The following is a 19783-nucleotide window of genomic DNA, read 5'->3' as shown; positions in this document are numbered from 1 at the left end:
TATTATATATATAATTTATTTTATATAAAGAGAGAGAAAATTAAATACCTCTCAAGTCCAAAATCCTTCATTATTTGTTCCAAGCCAATATTATTTGTAATATTTTTCTTCAACTTTGAAATCAAATCAATTTCATTGTGAGCATCCAATGATGGAAAATTAGTATAAGGAGAAATTGAAGTGATTTTTTCCTTTGTTATGCTTTCTCCCATAGTAAAAGGCTTCTCCAATATTAATCCTTCTCTTTCTCCATTGGCAAATGCTTTAAATAAAATAAATTAATTAATTCAATATTGTACTAAGAAAATTTATCTGTTATTGTAAGTCAACTTAACATGATAGTATAAAAATCTATACATAGACAATGCATATATAAAACTCTTTTAAAAAAATATAAGATTCATATTGTAAATATATATAACTTAAACTCGATCAAATCATACCAGTGGAATAATGCATAAGAAGTTTAAGTTTCTTGCATTTCTTTGCTAACATCATGAGTTGATATGGACCATTCACATTAGCATCAAGAGCTAAATCATACCTAGAAACATAATTAAAACCAAAATAAAAATTAAAAAAACTGCTAATTAAATTGTGTATATATACTATAGTTGATAATTATTTATTTTTATTAAAGAGAGAGAATTAACCTCTCATCAAATGTAGTGATGGCTGCAGAGTCAACAATCAAATCAATTTCTTGAGCAATTTTGTCACTAGTAATAATATCCATACCAAGATTTGGCTCATATATATTTCCAACTATAGGGATCAATTTGTCCAATATGAATGACTTGTAATATTCACCATGCATTTCTTCTAGGCATTTGAATAATTCTGACTCCATAATCTGAATTTTAAACAAAATCAAGGTGTAAATAGTTTACTAGGGGTGTCAAAAATGAACCCAAACATAGGTAACCCGCCTAAAATTTTAAGAGTTGGGCTTAAGATAATTTGAATTTGGTGCAATCTCAATCCATTCAAGCCTAACCCATTTTAAGAGAATCCTCAATTGAGCCCAATTCAGTCTCCAATTTCAACCCGTTTTAAAACTCTTTACTAAGATATGTTCCTATATTAAAGGTATGAATTATTATCTATTTAACATCTTTAGGATTTATCTATCCATTTGTTACTTTTTTTAAAAATATTATTGAGCGGAAATTCAAATTGTGATTATAAAATTTAAATATTACTATGTTAAAATTATTGAGATTAATCGGGTCAAATTGGGCGGGTCAAGAACCAACCCGTTTTTAGTCCCATTTGAACCCAACCCATTTGAGCCCAAAAGTAAACTTGGGCGGGTCAAGACCCAACCCGATTTCTATCTCAACCCATTTTAATATCTCCAATTTCAACTCAACCCGCCCATTTGACACCCCTATAATTTCCTTACATTATCAGCTAGTCAGTGACGAAGTTTGAATTTTCAATAAAAAAAGTCAAAATACTCCTTCTGCATGTCTCAATTACCATGTTTTGTTTTTCGAAGGATCACAACAATTAAGTGATTAACTATATATATGCATTGTAATTTTTTTGGCAAAAGTATGTCAATTGACACTTAATGGATAAAGGAGGCTCCAGACTAGGTATATACCATCGTCAAAGGATGGTCAATTGAAAATCTTTCGTCAACAAATTTATAGAAGAAAGAATTGTTAAACATACTTCAATTTTTAATCTGTGAAATGCAGCTTCCTTATCCTTTGCCCTGATGAGCAAATAGATCTTGTTTACCTTTGGTGTTGTTCTCAACATTTTTTCAATCAAAGCTGCAAAAATAAAAAATAAAAAAATATATCATGTTATTGGAAAATGTCTAGAGAAAAGGGTTGAATTTGTCTTTGAACTATGTCAAATATATATATAGTATAAGTATATACCTGACACCTCACAAATATTTACACAATCAGATCACTTCTTAGGTAATTACGTATAAATCTCTTAACAATAATAGAAATTAATGATAACTGACATGCTACTCTTTTGTCCCATTTTATGTGATGCATACACCAATTCCTTCGTAATATGTCCAAAAAAAAGATACATTTTAAAAATGTTTTTTTCTCTATTAAATTTCTTGTCGACTCACAATATATCACATAAAATGAGAACAAGGAAGTATAATATAGGTTAAAATTCATAAGTCGTATTAAAAAAATATAATATTTATACTGTAAGTGTATATAATATATATACCTTTTGCTAGGAACCCTGTAGCACCAGTGACAAGAATATTTTTCCCTTCGAAAAAATCAACAATCCCTATGCCATTATCATTACCATGCATGATTTTAAGTTGATGGTGTCCTACATTTTCAGATTTCATGCAAAACAATTTTGTTCTAGCTATTTTATGATTCTCAAATGATGAAATATTGTTACTATATTCAAACCTAGAAGAAAAATGTTTTTTAGAAAATAATTTAGTTGGTGATAATTCCCTTGTGTTAAGGGAGAAAATATTTTTGGAGAGAAGCATATTGGCAATTAGCAAAAAAGACTAAAGAGAGAAGTTGTGGTATAGAAGCTAAAATGTTCTTCTCTATTTATGGAGCCAAAAATCTGCTTTTTTAATGTGTCACTTGATGAATATAGTAATATTGTATATATATATTGACCAAATCTTTTAATTATTTTCTCCTGAGATTTATTTAATTTAAATTCTTAAATTCTAATTCAAACATTAGTGTTTTCTCTGAAAATGTTGAAGCGTGTGACAATCTCATCTAAAATTATATTTAACTGATTAAATAGAGCATATTTTTAATATCTTACAAATGTTTTCAACATGCGTGTCCCTCACATGTAGCTTGATTCTTTCTAGAGACAGAGAGACTTTTTAACGTATTTAGGACGTACGATTCTCTAATATCATGTTGAAGAGTATAATCATGTCTTCCTAATCAGGAAGGCCAAGGGTTAATTAGGATTGAATTATTCGTAACGCTAAGCTAAAATCATGTTAAGGAGTACTGGACAGTTATGATTTTAGCCTACTTGTAGTATATAATTGTTAATTAGCACAAATATATATTGGTTAGATCAAGTTTAAGCAATTAATTAATAATGTACTCCCTCTGCTTCTAATTACTTGTCTTTATTTTGAGTATAAAGTGTATTTTGGTCATATAGTACCAAGTTGAGCCATTTAATTAATTGTAAATAAGGGATTAACAATAGACATAATTTCGGAGTTGAACAACAGAATTTTCAAGTTAATTCTATTCAGTTATAAATTAGCGATGTTATTAAAAAAAAATTAATCAGCTAGAATGTTTAGCAATATATCAGGTGGGATTACCGATAAATTTCTTAGCTAATTTTCTATTTTCTTGTAAAAAAAAATTTGAAAAAGAATAGTTGACATGACAAAATAAATTATTTTTATTTTGTGTCACATAGACATAAACTCACAAATAAACTAAAATTTTAAAATATTTATATCTTAGACTCAATCCACCCACCTACAAATCAAAATTAGTCTTTATCTAAAATTCCTATTTCCCCTCTTTATTTCCAAGATTTTTTTTGTTTTTTCATCCCAAAGACCTCTAACTAAACTACGCAAATACAATAACTTATATGGTTAAAGTATCTTCTTTTAGGTGAGATATAAAAAAAATATACATCTCTCATTATTCTTTGCCACAAATTACCCTTAATTGTTTTCAAATCATTTGTTTTTTGTTTTTTGTTTTTTCATGTTTAATTCTACACACATTTATACCTTTTTATTTTTTATATCAATTAATAATTTCAATATTTTTCTTCATTACTTAGTACTATGGTCTAATTATTTAATTTTTTCATAGGTACTATTGTGTTATCTAGTGATGGTGTGCATTTCCAAATGTTTGGTGTACACATCTTATCAAATGTCACCAAATATTTATTTGAGAACATTACTTGTTGCGGTGATGTCAGAAATAATCATTTTAATTTTTAGGATCGTTTGGTTTGAATACAAGTTATGATAATATTAGTTATAATAAAATAAATTATGTTGGATTAATTATATTGAGATTATTTTTTATTGAGGGTTTAGTTTGTTATATTCAAAATAATATGCATTGCATAAATTTTAAGAACAAATTGTTTCCTTGCAAAAATACCCTTTACTTTATTTAACTTTTTTATTTTTTTGCAAGCTTTAGTTATTCATTCTTAAAAATAAAGCTTTCATCTTATTTTAGCTTAAATACTTTTGTGTGTGCATTCCCACCATATGTATTTAATTATTTTTTTCTTATTTAGCTTAAAAATAAAAATTTCATCTTAAGTTTGTTAAAGTAAAAAAATATTTATGAGAAATCAAAATATAAATAAACATAAGAGTTAGTCAAATAAATTCATAAATAAAATTATATTTATATATTATAATTTTTTAATAAAAAAAATATGAAGAATTGTCATAAAAATAAAGAATAGTGAAGGTTGTAAATATTATTATACATGATATTAAAAATAACATAAATATATATGAATATGAAAAGTGATGTCTAAAAAGAATTTAAAGAGATATCATTATCATTTTACCTATTTAGTTTTTGTAAATTATCCCAAAATTATTCATAAAATAATAAATTAAATAATACTATAATTTAATCTTAAGAATATTTTATATTATCCTTCACATCAAACCACCCATAAAAATACCTTTAAAGTCTGCACACCCTTTATTATTTTCAAAATCCACTTATAAAAATTCATTGAATTTATTATGTTATTGTATTAATTTAAAATTGTTAGCTATTGGAAAAGACAAGACAAGAAAAAAAATATTCCTATCATCACTTCACTTAAAATTGTCGGCTGCTTCGGTCAAAAGGATACTCTATAATATAGTATCTTACTTTCCGATTTAGAGTAAATATATTTGTTTGCATAAAAATTGCTTACATATACAATTATTGTTATAGAAATAGTTTAATTATACTTTTTTATTTAACGGAAATAAATAAATAATTTTATATTTATTCTTTATATTTAAGATTTATTACACTTGAATGAAAATCTTTTGAAAATAGTCTCTTTCGAACACACAAGCACTATCTCATTAGCATCTGAAATCACTAGGCTACTACAACTTGTTGTGTTAAGTATGTCCAAAATATATTATTCAATTATTTTGTATATCATTTTACTTGTATATACAGTATTTTTTCTCGACAAACACCCTTAACACCATGTAGCTACTCCATTAGTCTCTCTAACTTCACGAAATAATGATAAAATCTACATATATTCTACTTTCACTAGACCTCATTAATAGAATTTCACTAAATATATTATTATTATTATTATTATTATTATCGTTATTATACTCAAAATTCGAACTCAAACTCGAAAGGTAAGACGGAATCATGAAAGTCTAGTTAACTATGTTTTGACCGTTAGGTAGCTAACTCCCGCCACTGTACTTGTACTACTAACTATTATTAATATATTTTCTCACAAAGGACCACTTTTTTTCTTCAAAAAAAAAAAAAACGTCAGCTCAGATTTGGGATCTGTAAATTTGACCCAAAAAAAAGAAAAGAAGCCATAAATACATAACAGATCTTTCTTTTTTGCTTTTTTGGGATAAAGATTTTTTTTGATTTTTTTTGCTTTTTCTATGGATAATATCAGCTGGTGGAGGAATTATGAAGGGACTTTTTATCCTGTTTTTTTGGGTCAAGTTGTGTCTTTTGTTATGGCACTTATGAGCTTCACTTCTTCTCTAGTGGCAAATCTTGGTAAGTTTGATTTTCTTGATTTTTACTTTTGGGGGTTGGAGATGGTCGGGGTGGTGGGGTGGGGGTGGGGTGAAGGGGCTACTTTTTTGGTTGTTGAATTATTATGATTTATTTAGTTAGGCTAAATGGGGTTTTGTTTATTAATGAATCTTGATATTCCGTCAGTGTTAATTTGTTTGTTTAGTTTTGACTTGATAAGGTCTTTAAGAAATGAAATGAAACACTGAATCTTGTTAACTTAAACTAAACTAAAGTTATCTAGAATATACCAAAATGTTATTTAATTTTGTGGTTTTAAATATGACACGTGGAAAGTTTAGATTAAGAAGATGCAAAAAATGTAAAGATGTATTTTTTTAAAAAAAAGAAATGGACCAAAAAGGAAGTATGACGAACAAATTGAAACAGAGGGAGTCACTGAGAAGCATTTTGTTGATTATTTGTGTTTTTGCATTTGTATAGGTGCAAATACTCCACTTTCTCTGTCATTCTTCTCTTACACAGCTTTAGCTTTGGTGTATGGAGGAATCATGATTTACAGGAGGCAGAAATTACAGGTATTTTGTTATTTCCTCTGTATTAATTTGTTTGTCTGGTTTTAACTTGGTACTTAATTTAAGAAAGTAAGGAATACTTCTGAATCTTGTGGTCTTAAACTAAAGATACGTAGAATGTATCAAAATTTCCTTTGATCTTGTAGTCTTAAACATGTCCCGTGGAAATTTAGAATTAAAGAAATGCTAAAAAAAAGGAGAAGATAAAGGCTTTCTTTTCAAAACTGACTAAAAAGGAAAGTAAAACAAACAAGTTGAAACTGAAGGAGTATTATTCAAGAGTCTATTTTGATATTGCTCAAGTAACAAACATAACTAACAATAACTATACGCCCTCAATCAAAGGCGGGGCTAAAATATTTAGTTTATGAGTTCTGGACTATAGTTATTTTTGCTTAGTGCGTTCTCGTTAGATTATTTGTGCATTTGTGTGACCATCTCATCTAAAAGCTTAAGATGTTAGAGAGAGAGCACACTTTTATTATTTGATTATATTCTCAACACGCCCCCTCACGTGCGGGCCTGATTTTTTTTCATGGGCCAAGCACGTGGAAATTCTTTATTTGGATGGCGGTGAGATTTGATCTCAAGACCTTTGCCTGCTCTGATACCTTGTTGAAGTGTGTGACCATCTCATCTACAAGTTTAAGCTCATTAGAGAGAGCACACTTTTATTATTTGATTATATTCTCATCAGATACAAGGTTCGAACAAAAATTACTGGATCGAATGGTTGAATTGATGACTTCTCTTCGATCTCTTCGACTGATTCTGCTGAACTCGTTGCCACCATTGTGGCTCCGCTCCTTCCCTTAATCCCAGACTAGTTGGTTTTGATATATATTTGGATCAGTTCATTCACCTACACAATAATATTGAACATTGATGAAACAAATTTGTAAACAACTCATTAAAATTTGTTCATTGTTATGCTATAGTAGTGAAAAAATTCATGAGTTTCACTTTATTTTAAGTGAAGTTTGTTTTTAGTTTTACGTAATGGTTACCAATTGAATATTGTCTTGAGTTTGCAGGTTCCTTGGTATTGGTATGCACTTCTAGGCTTAGCTGATGTCCAGGGAAATTTTCTTGGTAAGATGCTTCTCCGCTAAATGGACATTCTCGACTTGTTCCATATTAACTCTTGAACCACTACTGTGCTCGCAACGTTGATGTGAAGTGTCATCTATTCGTGCAATAGATACCATTATATTTCCTTTTGTTTATGAAATTCGAGGTTTGGAACTTAGTTTTGGAGCAAGTTTAGTTTTTTTTAGTGCATGTTGGCTAACTGATACTGATACTCTAACTCTACTTAACTGCTAATTAGGTGTGAGTTCTATAGTAAGAACTTTGAGAATAGGTAAGTTCCAACCTATTTTAGTATATGCTTCCTCCGTTTCAGTTTGTTTGTTTGGTTTTGACTTGACATGGACACGGAGTTTAAGAAAGTAAAGAAAACTTTTGAATCTTATGGTCTTAAACTAAAGATACATTCTTCCCTTTAATCTTATGGTGTTAAACATGTCACGTGGAAAAATGGAATTAAAGAGTAGTCAAAAAGAAAAGAGACATTCTTTTTTTGAACGGACTAAATAGGAAAGCATGACAAACAGATTGAAACGGAGGGAATCATAATCTGACCAAGTGGTTGTTCTTCTTTCATAGCTCAATTAGTCCTCTGTATTGTGGTTGAAAATATGTGGTAGAAAGGTTTTCCATAGTAATTTCATGTCATTGTATGATTTTTAGAACTTTAATGTAGTCACAATTATCCACGATACGAAATTTAACTTCCGTTGAATGTATTGCAGTAAATAAAGCATATCAGTACTCATCAATCACCAGTGTGACCATACTGGATTGCTGGACTATAGCATGGGTGATAATTTTGACGTGGCTATTTTTGGGCACACGATATTCTCCGTGGCAATTCTTTGGTGCAGCAGTCTGTTTAGCCGGTCTCGGACTTGTGCTTCTATCCGATGCTAAGGCGAGTGACGGAAGTGGTACTTGTCTGATTCCTAAAATGATTTATTTAGGTCGTAAATGAAAAATGTTTCTCATATTTGATTTCCTTGAGTTCTCGGAAGGACTTCTATTATGAGAGGAGTGGAGAGGGTGGATGGCAGAGAGAAGCTGATTGTCACTCCTAAGCGGGAAGCGCCTAATTAAGAAAATTGCTTATGGTTCGATCATTTTCAATCGCAGGTGGTTCCAAGCCCATTCTTGGTGATATATTTGTCATCGTAGGGACGTTTTTCTTCTCAATGAGTAATGTTGGTGAGGTTAGTGTAATTTGTCTCTTCATATTTTCAAGGCATACACGAACAAACATTCAAACTTGGTCTCAGATGGTTAGTAAGCACTCAAACTTTGAGAGTGCACATCTAGAGACTTCAGCTCGTCTCCACTGTGTCAGTTGAACACTTCGGAGTGCTTACTTGCCGGATGAGGCCAAGTTTGAGTGTATGTTTATATATTATGTTTATTTTCAAATGTCTCCTTTCTACCGGATTGTTACTCTAAATATAGGCATAAACATGTTCTTATAGAGAAATTTATGGTATGTTAAACTATAGTTCACTTTGGTGCAGGAGTTCTGTGTGAAAAAGAAAGATCGTATTGAAGTGGTTTCCATGATTGGTCTTTTCGGCTTGCTTGTTACTATAATTGAGATGTATCCTTTCTATCTAAAAATTGTTTATTTCACATTGGATTATGTACAATCTCAACACAAAGAAATCGCAACGAGCATAATTAATGACTTAACTTTCTCTCAGACCAATCTTAGAAAGGAAGAGTTTGGAATCAGTCAAGTGGTCTGCTGAGATTGTAAGTAACTTAAAGTCGTCTTCTTATATTTGCTCCACTAATATTGTTTTTGTTTTCTGAAAAATGATTTTCTTGGGCTGATGGTCTATCGGAAACAATCTCCTTACCTCCACGAGGTAGGGGTATGATCACCGTACTGCCCCTTAGTTTTTGTGCTACTTGCTAAACATTAAGTATTACTACAGTAAAAATCTTCATTCCTTTGAGAAGTTGGTCTATAAGTCTTCATCGCTAACCAAAGCTCGTAAATAGTTAAAAATATGAAATACTGGAAAAGATTCGGGTCATAACTTGTAATTCTTGATCTTCTTATCTCTTAAGTTAAGCAGTGAAAGAAATGCCTTAGTTCAATATGAAAATCTTTTTCAGATATTAGCCTTCTGTGGCTATGCAGTGGCAAGCTTTATGTTCTACACCTTAGTACCGTTTCTTCTCGAGGTAAAACATTCACTCTTCATAGTTCCATCCACTGAATTAGCATAGTGGGGATGTGTATTTGTTGTCGGATATTTGGTTCATCGTAGTAAAGTAAGGCACGAGTAATTCAAATGCAGATGAGTGGCTCAACCTTGTTCAATCTATCTCTTCTCACATCCGATGTGTGGGCAGTTGTCATCAGAACCTTTTTCTACAAGCAAAAGGTACTTTTTATCCATTCTTTTCCCCATATTCAACTAATTTTGATGGTTTTCGCCACACTTGCAGCTCTCAGTGTGCTGATCACTCTTAATTGCAAATTGCAGGTTGAATGGCTGTACTTTGTAGCTTTTGCACTTGTGGTTACTGGACTGATCATATACTCGAAAACGTATGTTCATGCTCTTTAAATTCGTTATCTTATCATTGATTATGAACTCCCATACCGTCACATGAATCGTAAATGCATGGATGTGATGTATTATACTCCAAGTAAATTAGAAAATCGCACCCAAGGGTGTCATCTAGCTGTCAATAAAATGAGTGATAACCTTGGAGACCTAATTCAAATCCCAACAGAGACAAAAAAGACGTTAGGTGACCTCTTCATATCCCATCTGCCTAAGCTTTGGCGGACACAGTTACTTGTACTTATGCAGGTACTTGTGAAATAGTCGAGGTGTGTGCAAGTTAGGACTTCATCACATCAGCAGTAACTGCTATAGCTAGTTGGAGGTTGAAAAATTCGCGGAAACGCGTAATCAGATATTCTTTTGGCCAATCAGAACTGTCTTTTTGCAATAAAAAGGAATTATTGTTGTTGCTAATACAACTTGTTTGTTCATCAACAGTGAGAAGGATCATGTAAATGCTCCAGCTAATATTGAAGAAGCTGATCAAAGATACCAACTTCTTAATGAAGATGAAGAGCAAGCTGATCATAGACGTCATGAAACTATTTCATAACTAGTTGTATAAATCAAGATTCATTGGAATTACATGTAATTTACATATTATTATTCTTCTGAAATTGTTCAACATCTATATAATTGGAGTTTAACTTTTTTTTTTCCCCCATCTCTCCTCTTAAAACTTCAGAGTGAAGTTCACTTTTTTTCAAACCATTTGGCATTTGGTTCTTACTCCCTCCGTTTCTATTCGTTTGTCTAGTTTTGACTTAACACAAAATTTAAGAAAGCAGAGCAGACTAGTCAAGATGCCTTTTTAATCTTGTGCTCATAAATCTGTCACGTGGAAAGTTGAAATTATTTGAAACGGACTAAAAAGAGAGTAGAACAAAAAAATTGAAACGGAGGGAGTACTATTTATCATTTGATCAATGTGTATACTTGTTGCTTCATAACTCTACAATTAAGAAGCAAATTAAGTATCGTAATTGTTAAGAATACAATTAAATAACAAAAGTATATTCTCCCTAACTCTAACGGTTTAAACTTTAGATGAGATGATCAGAAATTTCTACATGGTATCAGAGCATTGAGGGACCTAACTAAATTTCAACCTTATTTTGTACTATTTTTCTATCAATATATTATTTTGTGCTCAGATTTGGGATCTGTGACAGTGACCATATATTATTTTTTTCATCTGTTTACTGTAGTATAGAAGCTCTTTTTAGCTCAAGTTTCTATTATTTGCTATTTTTTTGTTACTTTTTCTTATGAAGTTTTGATTTTTTAGCCATGAGTAGCAGCAGCTGGTGGAGGAATCATGAAGGCATATTGACAACTTTTTACCCTTTGTTTTTAGGTCAAGTAGTGTCTTTTGTTAGGGCCCTTATTAGCTTTGCTTCTTCTCTAGTGGCAAATCTTGGTTAGTTTGAACTTTTTTTGGATTATGAGTATGATTAATTTGTTAAGCTAAATGGGGTTTTGTTAAAAAAAAAAAGAATCTTGATATATTAGAAGCATTTTGTTGATTATTTGTGTTTTTGCATTTGTAGGTGTAAATACTCCACTTTCTCTGTCATTCTTCACTTACACAGCATTAGCTTTGGTGTATGGAGGAATCATGATTTACAGAAGGCAGAAATTACAGGTACTTTGCTCCCGTTTGGCCATAGATTTTGAAGTTGAAACTTAAAAAATTGAATTTTCGAAGTTATGTTAGCAAACAATGACACTTTATTAAGTGAATTGACATTAACAAGTTTGTGAACAAAAAATGTTTGTTCTTGTGCTATAATTGTGGATTTTGTTGAATGATGTATTTAGACTTTTCTCATTGTAACAATGTTCCGTTAGGAAAATGATTTCGGAGTATCAGTCTATTAAGTGTATTTGGTTTTTAGTTATACATGATGGTTATCATTTGAATGTTGTCTTGAGTTTGCAGATTCCTTGGTATTGGTATGCCCTTATAGGCTTTGCTGATGTCCAAGGAAGTTTTCTTGGTAAGATGCTTCTCCGCTAAATGGATATTCGCTGCATTTCCCATATTAATCAAAGCTAGTCGTGTACTGAATGAACTCGTTTTCATTACTTCTGTTGAATTTATTGCAGTAAATAAAGCATTTCAGTACTCATCAATCACCAGTGTGACCATACTAGATTGCTGGACTATAGCTTGGGTGATGATTTTGACGTGGCTATTTTTAGGCACACGATATTCTCCGTGGCAATTCTTTGGTACAGCAGTCTGTTTAGGTGGTCTTGGACTTGTGCTTCTATCAGATGCTAAGGCGAGTGATGGAAGTGGTACTCGTCTGTTTACTAAATGTTTATTGAACTCGTAAATAGGAAAATGTTTCTTATCATCTAATCTTTCCTTGAGTTCTCGAAAGGACGAGGAATGGAAAGGGTGGATGCCAGAGAGAATAAGCTAATTGCCACTCCTAGGCGGGAAACGCCTTATTAAGGAAATTGTTTAGTTTGCTTATGCTTCGATCATTTTCAATAGCAGGCGGTTCCAAACCTATTCTTGGTGATATATTTGTCATCATCGCGACATTTTTCTTCTCCGTGAGTAATGTTGGTGAGGTTAGTATAATTTGTCTCTTGACAGTGCATACCTAGACACCTCAACTCGTCTCTACTGAATTGTTACTCTAACTATTAGCTTTGGTGCAGGAGTTCTGTGTGAAAAAGAAAGATCATGTTGAAGTGGTTTCCATGATTGGTCTTTTCGGCTTGCTTGTTACTATAATTGAAATGTATACTCTCTACCTAACAGTTGTTTTTTCACATTCATTTCTCATAGCCGCGGAACCTTGAAATGTAAAGTTTCTCATTTTTTTAACTCTCTCTCAGACCAATCTTGGAAAGGAAGAGTCTGGAGTCAGTCAAGTGGTCTGCAGAGCTTGTAAGTGACTTACATTCGTTGTCTTATTTTCGCTCATCTAATATCGTTGTTGTCTCTCATTTTTCAGATGGTAGCCTTCTGTGGCTATGCAGTGGCAAGCTTTATGTTCTACACCTTAGTTCCATTTCTTCTCAAGGTAAAACGTTCACTCTTCATAGTTCCATCCACTGAATTAGCCGTGGGGATGTGTATTTGTTGTCGGATATTTGGTTAATCGTACTAAAGTAAGGCACGAGTGCAGATGAGTGGCTCAACCTTGTTCAATCTATCTCTTCTCACATCTGATGTGTGGGCAGTTGTCATTAGAACCTTTTTCTACAAGCAAAAGGTATTCTTTTCCCTGTATTCAACGAGTTTTGATGGTTTCCGCCACACTTGCAGCTCTCACTGTGCTGATCATTCCTAATTGAAAATTGCAGGTTGAATGGCTGTTTTTTGTAGCTTTTGCACTAGTGGTTACTGGTGGCTGATCATATACTCGAAAATGTACGTTGTGCTCTTTGAATTCCTTATCTTATTTAGAAAATCACACCCAAAGGGTGTCAGTTAGCGATCAATGAAGTGGATGATAACCTTAAAGACAAAAAAAGCGCTTCAGCATTAACTGATATACGCTAGTTGGAGGTTGAAAAACTCGCGAAACGCCTAGTAAAATCGCCAATCAAAACTGTCTTTTTCAATATAAAGTAATCATTGGATTGCTAATACTACTTGTTTGTTGATCAACAGTGAGAAGGATCATGTAAATGCATCAGCTACTATTGAAGATGCAAATGCAGCTGATCAAAGGTACCAACTTCTCAATGAAGATGAAGAGACATGAAGCTAGTTGTATAATCAAGATTCAGTGTTTACTTGTTAGTTTCGCTTCACGAGAATCAATTTGATTGAATACTAAAAGTTGTAATTTGGCTCTCGAGAAGTGCCACACGACAAGTAAAAGTGAATAGAGTGAGTATGGAATTATTAAACCACAAAACAGTTATTATGAACTACACAAGACTCAATTTGTTAGATATTACCGAGGTTTGGTGAGTAGCATGTTGAATCTATGATCTCTATCATTTTCGGATATGTACTCCCTCCGCTGCATTTTATGTGGAGTGATTGATTGAGCATATAGTTTAAGAAATTAACAAAGACTAATTTTAGCATACTAGTAAAATATATGCAAATTAAGTTCCAAAATTATCACTACCAAGACTATGATGTCTCCCTCCTTAATCAAAAGGTCTCGAGATCAAGATTTGTATATGAAAGACAATATTTGGTAGGGAGTGTTTTCACTCTAATGGGTCTTACACAAAGTTAATCTGGATTAGTGAAATCTCAACATGGGTATTAAGATGTGCTGAAATTATCCTTTTAAACGAACGGTGATGAAAGTTCTCCTTATCTTTTTCATTTTCATTTTTTTGGATATTATGATTTATGACTGATTGTGTTGTGGAGTTATTATTGTAGTCAAATTGCAATTACTTACAATTTTTATTATAAAAAACAACTTCCAATTAGTATTTTTTTTTCTTTCATTATTTATTGTGAGTTGGTTATACTTTATCCACGTCATATTATTAGTAAAGAAAAACGTTCAATACTTGCTATTTAATAACTATGCTAACATGAAATAGCAAGTATCTGAATTAGCATCAGATAAAATAATCGAGATATTCGTAGATATTTGTATTAGTTCAAATTTCGATAAATAAAGTTATTTGTAACTTGTGTTGGTTTGACGTAGCAAGTGAAGTTAGTGAAAATTGGAAATAAGCACAAATTGACGCAGTTATCATGGTAGATAGAAACAAATAAATAAAGCAAAATTATACTACCTCCGTCCACTTTTAGTTGTCATATTGCTCTTTTCGAAAGTCAATTTGATTATTTTTCAAAGTTAAATTAGATTACATTAATTCGATATGCAAAAACTATAGGAAAAATACTATAAATTGCAATATTTTACATAGCAATATGATGAAAAAAATACATCATAAAATGTTGATCAAATTTTTTTTAGTATGAATCTAAAAAAAAAAAAAAAAAACTACGACAGTTAAAAGTGAACCGAAATAGTATATATTTATCTATATATATAATCATCTCCCGAAAAATTTTATTATGGATGAGGGATAGATATGATGTGGCAGACACAAGTTGTATGAGGCTCCTCTTAGAATTTGCCAAGTGGATTATTGGGTCCCATTTTCAGAAAAATGGGCCAAATCCATTTCTCTCTCTTCCTTTTTAACTTTTTCTCTTTGATTGAAATCTTCAATTTTTTATCATCTCTTCTTCTTCTTTTTTTTGAAAATAATTTTATTTATAAAAAATGTGAAATTTAGTCTAATTCATCATACTTTTAACATTTGATATTATATTTCTTTCATGTATTGATTATTTACATTACTAAAAATTATTTTTAAAAATTATTTTTCAATTAACAAATTAAATTATATTTATATTTTTATTTTCATTACACTAATAATTAATTATTCTTAAAAATATAAACAAAATTTGTAAAATTGCAAAAACAATTCTTAAGGAGTAAATTAATAAGGTATCGTTTTTATTTATAATTTCATAAAGAATCCGTAAAAGAAAAAATAAATAACTAATACAAAAAACGAAAGGGGTATAAATTATTATTTCTTTCTCTTTCAATAATTTCATATATACTTAAATTCATCAAATATTCACAAGAAAATATAATGGAAAGAGCATCAATAATTTTGACAAATAATTACATAAGTTTTTGTACTATCTTAATGTAACCCAAAATCGATTTTTTTTCATAAACACTTAAATATATACATACTCTTCCGTCAATTTATATGATATCTTTTTATTCTTGAAATCAAGCAATGTGAAATTTAATTAATATTTTAAAATATATTTTTATTTTTTATACCTCATACAACTATTACATGGCATACCTCATACACCATAAAATTTTTCCTCATACAACTATTACATGGCATACCTCATACACCATAAAATTTTTCCTCATACAACTATTACATGGCATACCTCATACACCATAAAATTTTTCCTCATACAACTATTACATGGCATACCTCATACACCATAAAATTTTTCCTCATACAACTATTACATGGCATACCTCATACACCATAAAATTTTTCCTCATACAACTATTACATGGCATACCTCATACACCATAAAATTTTTCCTCATACAACTATTACATGGCATACCTCATACACCATAAAATTTTTCCTCATACAACTATTACATGGCATACCTCATACACCATAAAATTTTTCCTCATACAACTATTACATGGCATACCTCATACACCATAAAATTTTTCCTCATACAACTATTACATGGCATACCTCATACACCATAAAATTTTTCCTCATACAACTATTACATGGCATACCTCATACACCATAAAATTTTTCCTCATACAACTATTACATGGCATACCTCATACACCATAAAATTTTTCCTCATACAACTATTACATGGCATACCTCATACACCATAAAATTTTTCCTCATACAACTATTACATGGCATACCTCATACACCATAAAATTTTTCATCTCCCCGATAAACCTCTCAATTAATCATTGAAAATATTTATCTAATCCAATGGAGCAGAGTCAACCACCGCCGACAACGCCGGCGCCGGCGACACCCATTTCACAGCCAGCTGAACAAATTCCGGCAGCATCTCCGGCTCCACCACCTCCTTCCTCCACCGCAATCAGTCAACTTCCTTCTACAACAACCACTACATCAGTAGTATCACAGCCAGTAAACCTAAACCCTACCACCACCACTTCAGCTACTAAAACCACTGTCACCACCACCATCACTTCAGGTACTAAAACCATCACCACCACCACCATCAGTCCCGGTGGTACCATCTCTGCTGCCGCCGCGGCACAGCAGCAAAACCCTTCAGCAGCCACTTCACAAAATGCTCAAGCAAGACAACCCTTTGGCCGGCCATGGCAACAGCCTTCACCTTTTCAACACTTTTCGTTACCTCCTCCACCTCCCCCACCACCACCTCACTCGTCGTCATCATCTTCTTCGATTTCGTCTTCTTTGGTTTCTATGCAAAACCAAAACCCTAGAGGTGGTATGGCTATGGGAGTACCTGCTCATCACCCTAGTAGCTCTTTCTCTTCATTGACGACGCCTTCTTATGGACAGCAATTTGGTGGTTTAGGTCGCAATTTGCCTGATTCTACGCCGCCCACCTCAACTACCTCACAGGTACTAAATTTTTCGCCTTTTCGCCCATCCTTTTCGTATGTGTATGTAATTGCAATTGTATGTGCCTACTATATTGCTTTGGTTTCTGAACAGCGATTTTTTTTTTGCAATTGCAGCCTAATTTATAAACTAATAATCTGCTAAAGGTAACCTCTGAAGGTCATTCATTATTAAAAAGGAGAAATTTAAAGCAGTAAAATTACTGAAACAAGTTTAGAGGAGCTCCTGGGGTAGTGCTAGATAAAGTGGATATAAAGATTACGGTGCTCGTTGAGTAGTTGAGGTGCATGTAAAATAGTTTTAGCAAAAAGTTAGATGAGTACCATGCTACGGCTAGAATGCAAACAATTCGATTTAATTACAATAATAGTTCCACATTATTGGGTAATAGAGAATCAAAATTGAAACTTTTAACATGTGTAGGGCGTAAGGATGGATGTAGCCAACTGGATCAAGGCAATGGATTGTGATTTTACCATGCAAGGTTCAATTCCATCGTTCATCTACTTTTATTTTGGAGACACAGTACAAAGTACCATAGTCAGTAGCGGGGTAAAGCTTAACATATTTGTGTTGGGGATAATTGACCATGCCATTATATTTGGTCAAATACCCATAATGATTGGTGTCATCTAATGATTTTCTTGCTGGGCATGCCAAAACTTTAAACGGCAGACAAAAAATGATCTGAGGGAGTACTTAATAGTAAGAAAGACATAAAATGATTCAGGTTGCTTGATTTAGTATTCCGAGTCTGATCTTATGTAGGAATTAGGAAAGAGGTTTGCATTTCATGAACTGTAAGGTGATTTTGGATCTTGGTCACTCTGGTTTATGTGGTTAGGTCTGTTTTTGTTCAAATATGAATATGGTTCTTTGAGTTAGGAATTTGCGTACTTTGAATTTTTGTGTGAATTCACACCTCTGGGTTCTTGATTTACATTGTATATTGGATATTAACTGATTCTTGTTATCTGTAGGTGAGGCAGCCTATACAAGGAATGCATGGGATGGGAATGATGGGATCACTTGGTTCAACTTCACCGATGCGTCCTGCAGGGGTTTCTCCTCAGCAACTGAGACCTGTCTCCTCTTCGATTAGACCTCAGACGAGCATCAGTAGTCAGTCTGCTGCTACACAGGTCAGTAATTCCTTATGAGAGATATCAGTTCTTTGTACTTCCTTTTAATATTTGGTTGTTTAGGTTCAGGTAGCTGTAAAATATTGAGGTTATTTGTTTCTTCTTCATTTACCCTTTCAGAATTTTCAAGGCCATAGCATGTTGAGAGTTCAGTCAGTTGGATTTCCGCCGTCCCAATCACATACTACCTCTCAAAGTCCAAGGACACAGACTCAGCCATGGTTATCTTCAGGAGCACCGGGGAAGCCCCCTTTGCCGACACCATCATTGAGACCTCAAATTAATCCTCAGTCTTTGCATCAAAGGTCCCATATTCTTGCACCGCATCAGCATACTGTTACTACTACATCTTCTGCCCAACAGTCACAGTCACAGCCTTCAGCCTCAAGTCAGTCCCAAGATCATTTGGGGCAACAGATGCCTCCATCCAGGATTCAACAATCATTATCTAATCAACCACTTGGCCGAGGTCAGGGTTTAGGAATCCAGAGACCTTCATCACATGCATTGATGCAACCCACTGCAGTCCAGCCAGGACCACCTAGTAAGGCTGCTACCACTTTAGAGATGGGAGATCCTTGTACTAGGATTCTAAGCAAGAGAAGCATCCAAGAGATTGTGACCCAGGTTAGTGTAGACATGTTAAACTCGCCGTCTCCCAGTGTTGAGAATATTTCATGATCTACCTGATTTAGAGAGTCTTTTTCTAGAAATTATTACTATATATACCAATTTTTTTAATAAGTATTCCTGTATAGATTGATGGAATTTAAAGAACATATGTTCAGGCTTTACCTGTTTTCACTATGTCGGCATGTATATCATAGCTGGATCACTTCACAACGTTAATTTCCTGCATGCTATTTCTTGCCTGTCAAAGGAGGAGGACCTTCCACCATAAATTACGAATTTGCATTTTGCTTGTTTGATTCTCTTATCAGTGATTGGGACTTGGGATGAGGCGCAGTTGTTGGTTGTTTTCTTATGAGTACTAATCTTGAAGTTCCATGAGATAGGTGTTTTTGAAACTTGTGTTGAAGTAAGATTATTAAGCTCCATGTCAGTTGATAGGATGAGATACTTACTTTTGCTTGCATTGTGTTGAGAATGCAGCTATACTAGATTCAGTAATTGAGAAGTTGTTACTATTAACTAGATGATGTAGCTGATAAAATATGATACACAGATACAGTTGCTTTTTATTTATCGTATCCTTTAGTTTGAAATAAAGTCTTATTAAAGAATTTATCTAGTCTTATCTTTAGTCTAGTCTTACCATTTTAGTTAGATATATGATTTAGTCTACTCTAGTCTTGTCATTTTAGTTAGATATTAAATTCTGGTAGTTTCAAATGTTTTTATTTGCTTAGATGTCTTTACTTGATCAGTAGAACATTCGTGCATTTTGTGTGGGAAGACATGTGTAACAGATGTATTGATTTGATATTACAGTCCTCTTTCTATTTATCCCCTTCCTCCTCCTCCCTCCCCCCCCCCCCCCCCCCCCCCCC

General features: G+C 32.6%; 3 protein-coding genes across 6 annotated transcripts in view; 2 read left to right on the top strand and 1 right to left on the bottom strand.

Annotated features, from left to right (window-relative positions):
* Window positions 1-71, bottom strand: part of LOC102591404 (fatty acyl-CoA reductase 2-like) — a 41430-nt gene extending 41359 nt beyond the window's left edge. The window contains exon 1 of the mRNA XM_015306048.1: window positions 49-71. Coding sequence (XP_015161534.1) covers window positions 49-71 — 23 coding nt within the window. The remainder of the gene's footprint in view (window positions 1-48) is intronic.
* A 5416-nt stretch (window positions 72-5487) lies between these two features.
* On the top strand, window positions 5488-13998 carry LOC102578593 (solute carrier family 35 member F2-like). Of its 4 annotated transcripts, none has more exons than XM_006341060.2 (11): window positions 5488-5753; window positions 6216-6310; window positions 7342-7399; window positions 8122-8316; window positions 8519-8595; window positions 8905-8987; window positions 9091-9142; window positions 9512-9580; window positions 9697-9783; window positions 9886-9950; window positions 13610-13998. In XM_006341060.2, exons 1-11 carry the CDS (start codon window positions 5633-5635, stop codon window positions 13701-13703), a joined length of 996 nt encoding a protein of 331 aa, XP_006341122.1. In that variant the 5' UTR covers window positions 5488-5632; the 3' UTR covers window positions 13704-13998. The 4 variants fall into 4 exon arrangements, with proteins under 4 accessions (XP_006341122.1, XP_006341121.1, XP_006341125.2 ...); XM_006341059.2 differs by lacking the exon at window positions 13610-13998 and adding an exon at window positions 10411-10634; XM_006341063.2 differs by lacking the exons at window positions 5488-5753; window positions 6216-6310; window positions 7342-7399; ... (5 more) ...; window positions 9697-9783; window positions 9886-9950 and adding exons at window positions 11139-11392; window positions 11523-11617; window positions 11915-11972; ... (5 more) ...; window positions 13122-13208; window positions 13300-13366 and having other exon boundaries at window positions 13610-13699.
* A 2447-nt stretch (window positions 13999-16445) lies between these two features.
* LOC102578266 (transcription initiation factor TFIID subunit 12) overlaps window positions 16446-19783 on the top strand; it is an 8620-nt gene continuing 5282 nt past the window's right edge. Inside the window, exons 1-3 of the mRNA XM_006341058.2 lie at window positions 16446-17130; window positions 18111-18272; window positions 18393-18899. Of these exons, the coding sequence (XP_006341120.1) occupies window positions 16498-17130; window positions 18111-18272; window positions 18393-18899 (1302 nt within the window). The 5' untranslated portion in view covers window positions 16446-16497. The remainder of the gene's footprint in view (window positions 17131-18110; window positions 18273-18392; window positions 18900-19783) is intronic.

The sequence above is a fragment of the Solanum tuberosum genome, unplaced genomic scaffold, assembly GCF_000226075.1.
Source record: "Solanum tuberosum cultivar DM 1-3 516 R44 unplaced genomic scaffold, SolTub_3.0 scf00021, whole genome shotgun sequence".
Lineage (NCBI taxonomy): Eukaryota > Viridiplantae > Streptophyta > Magnoliopsida > Solanales > Solanaceae > Solanum > Solanum tuberosum.
This window is presented reverse-complemented; position numbering and strand designations above follow the sequence as displayed.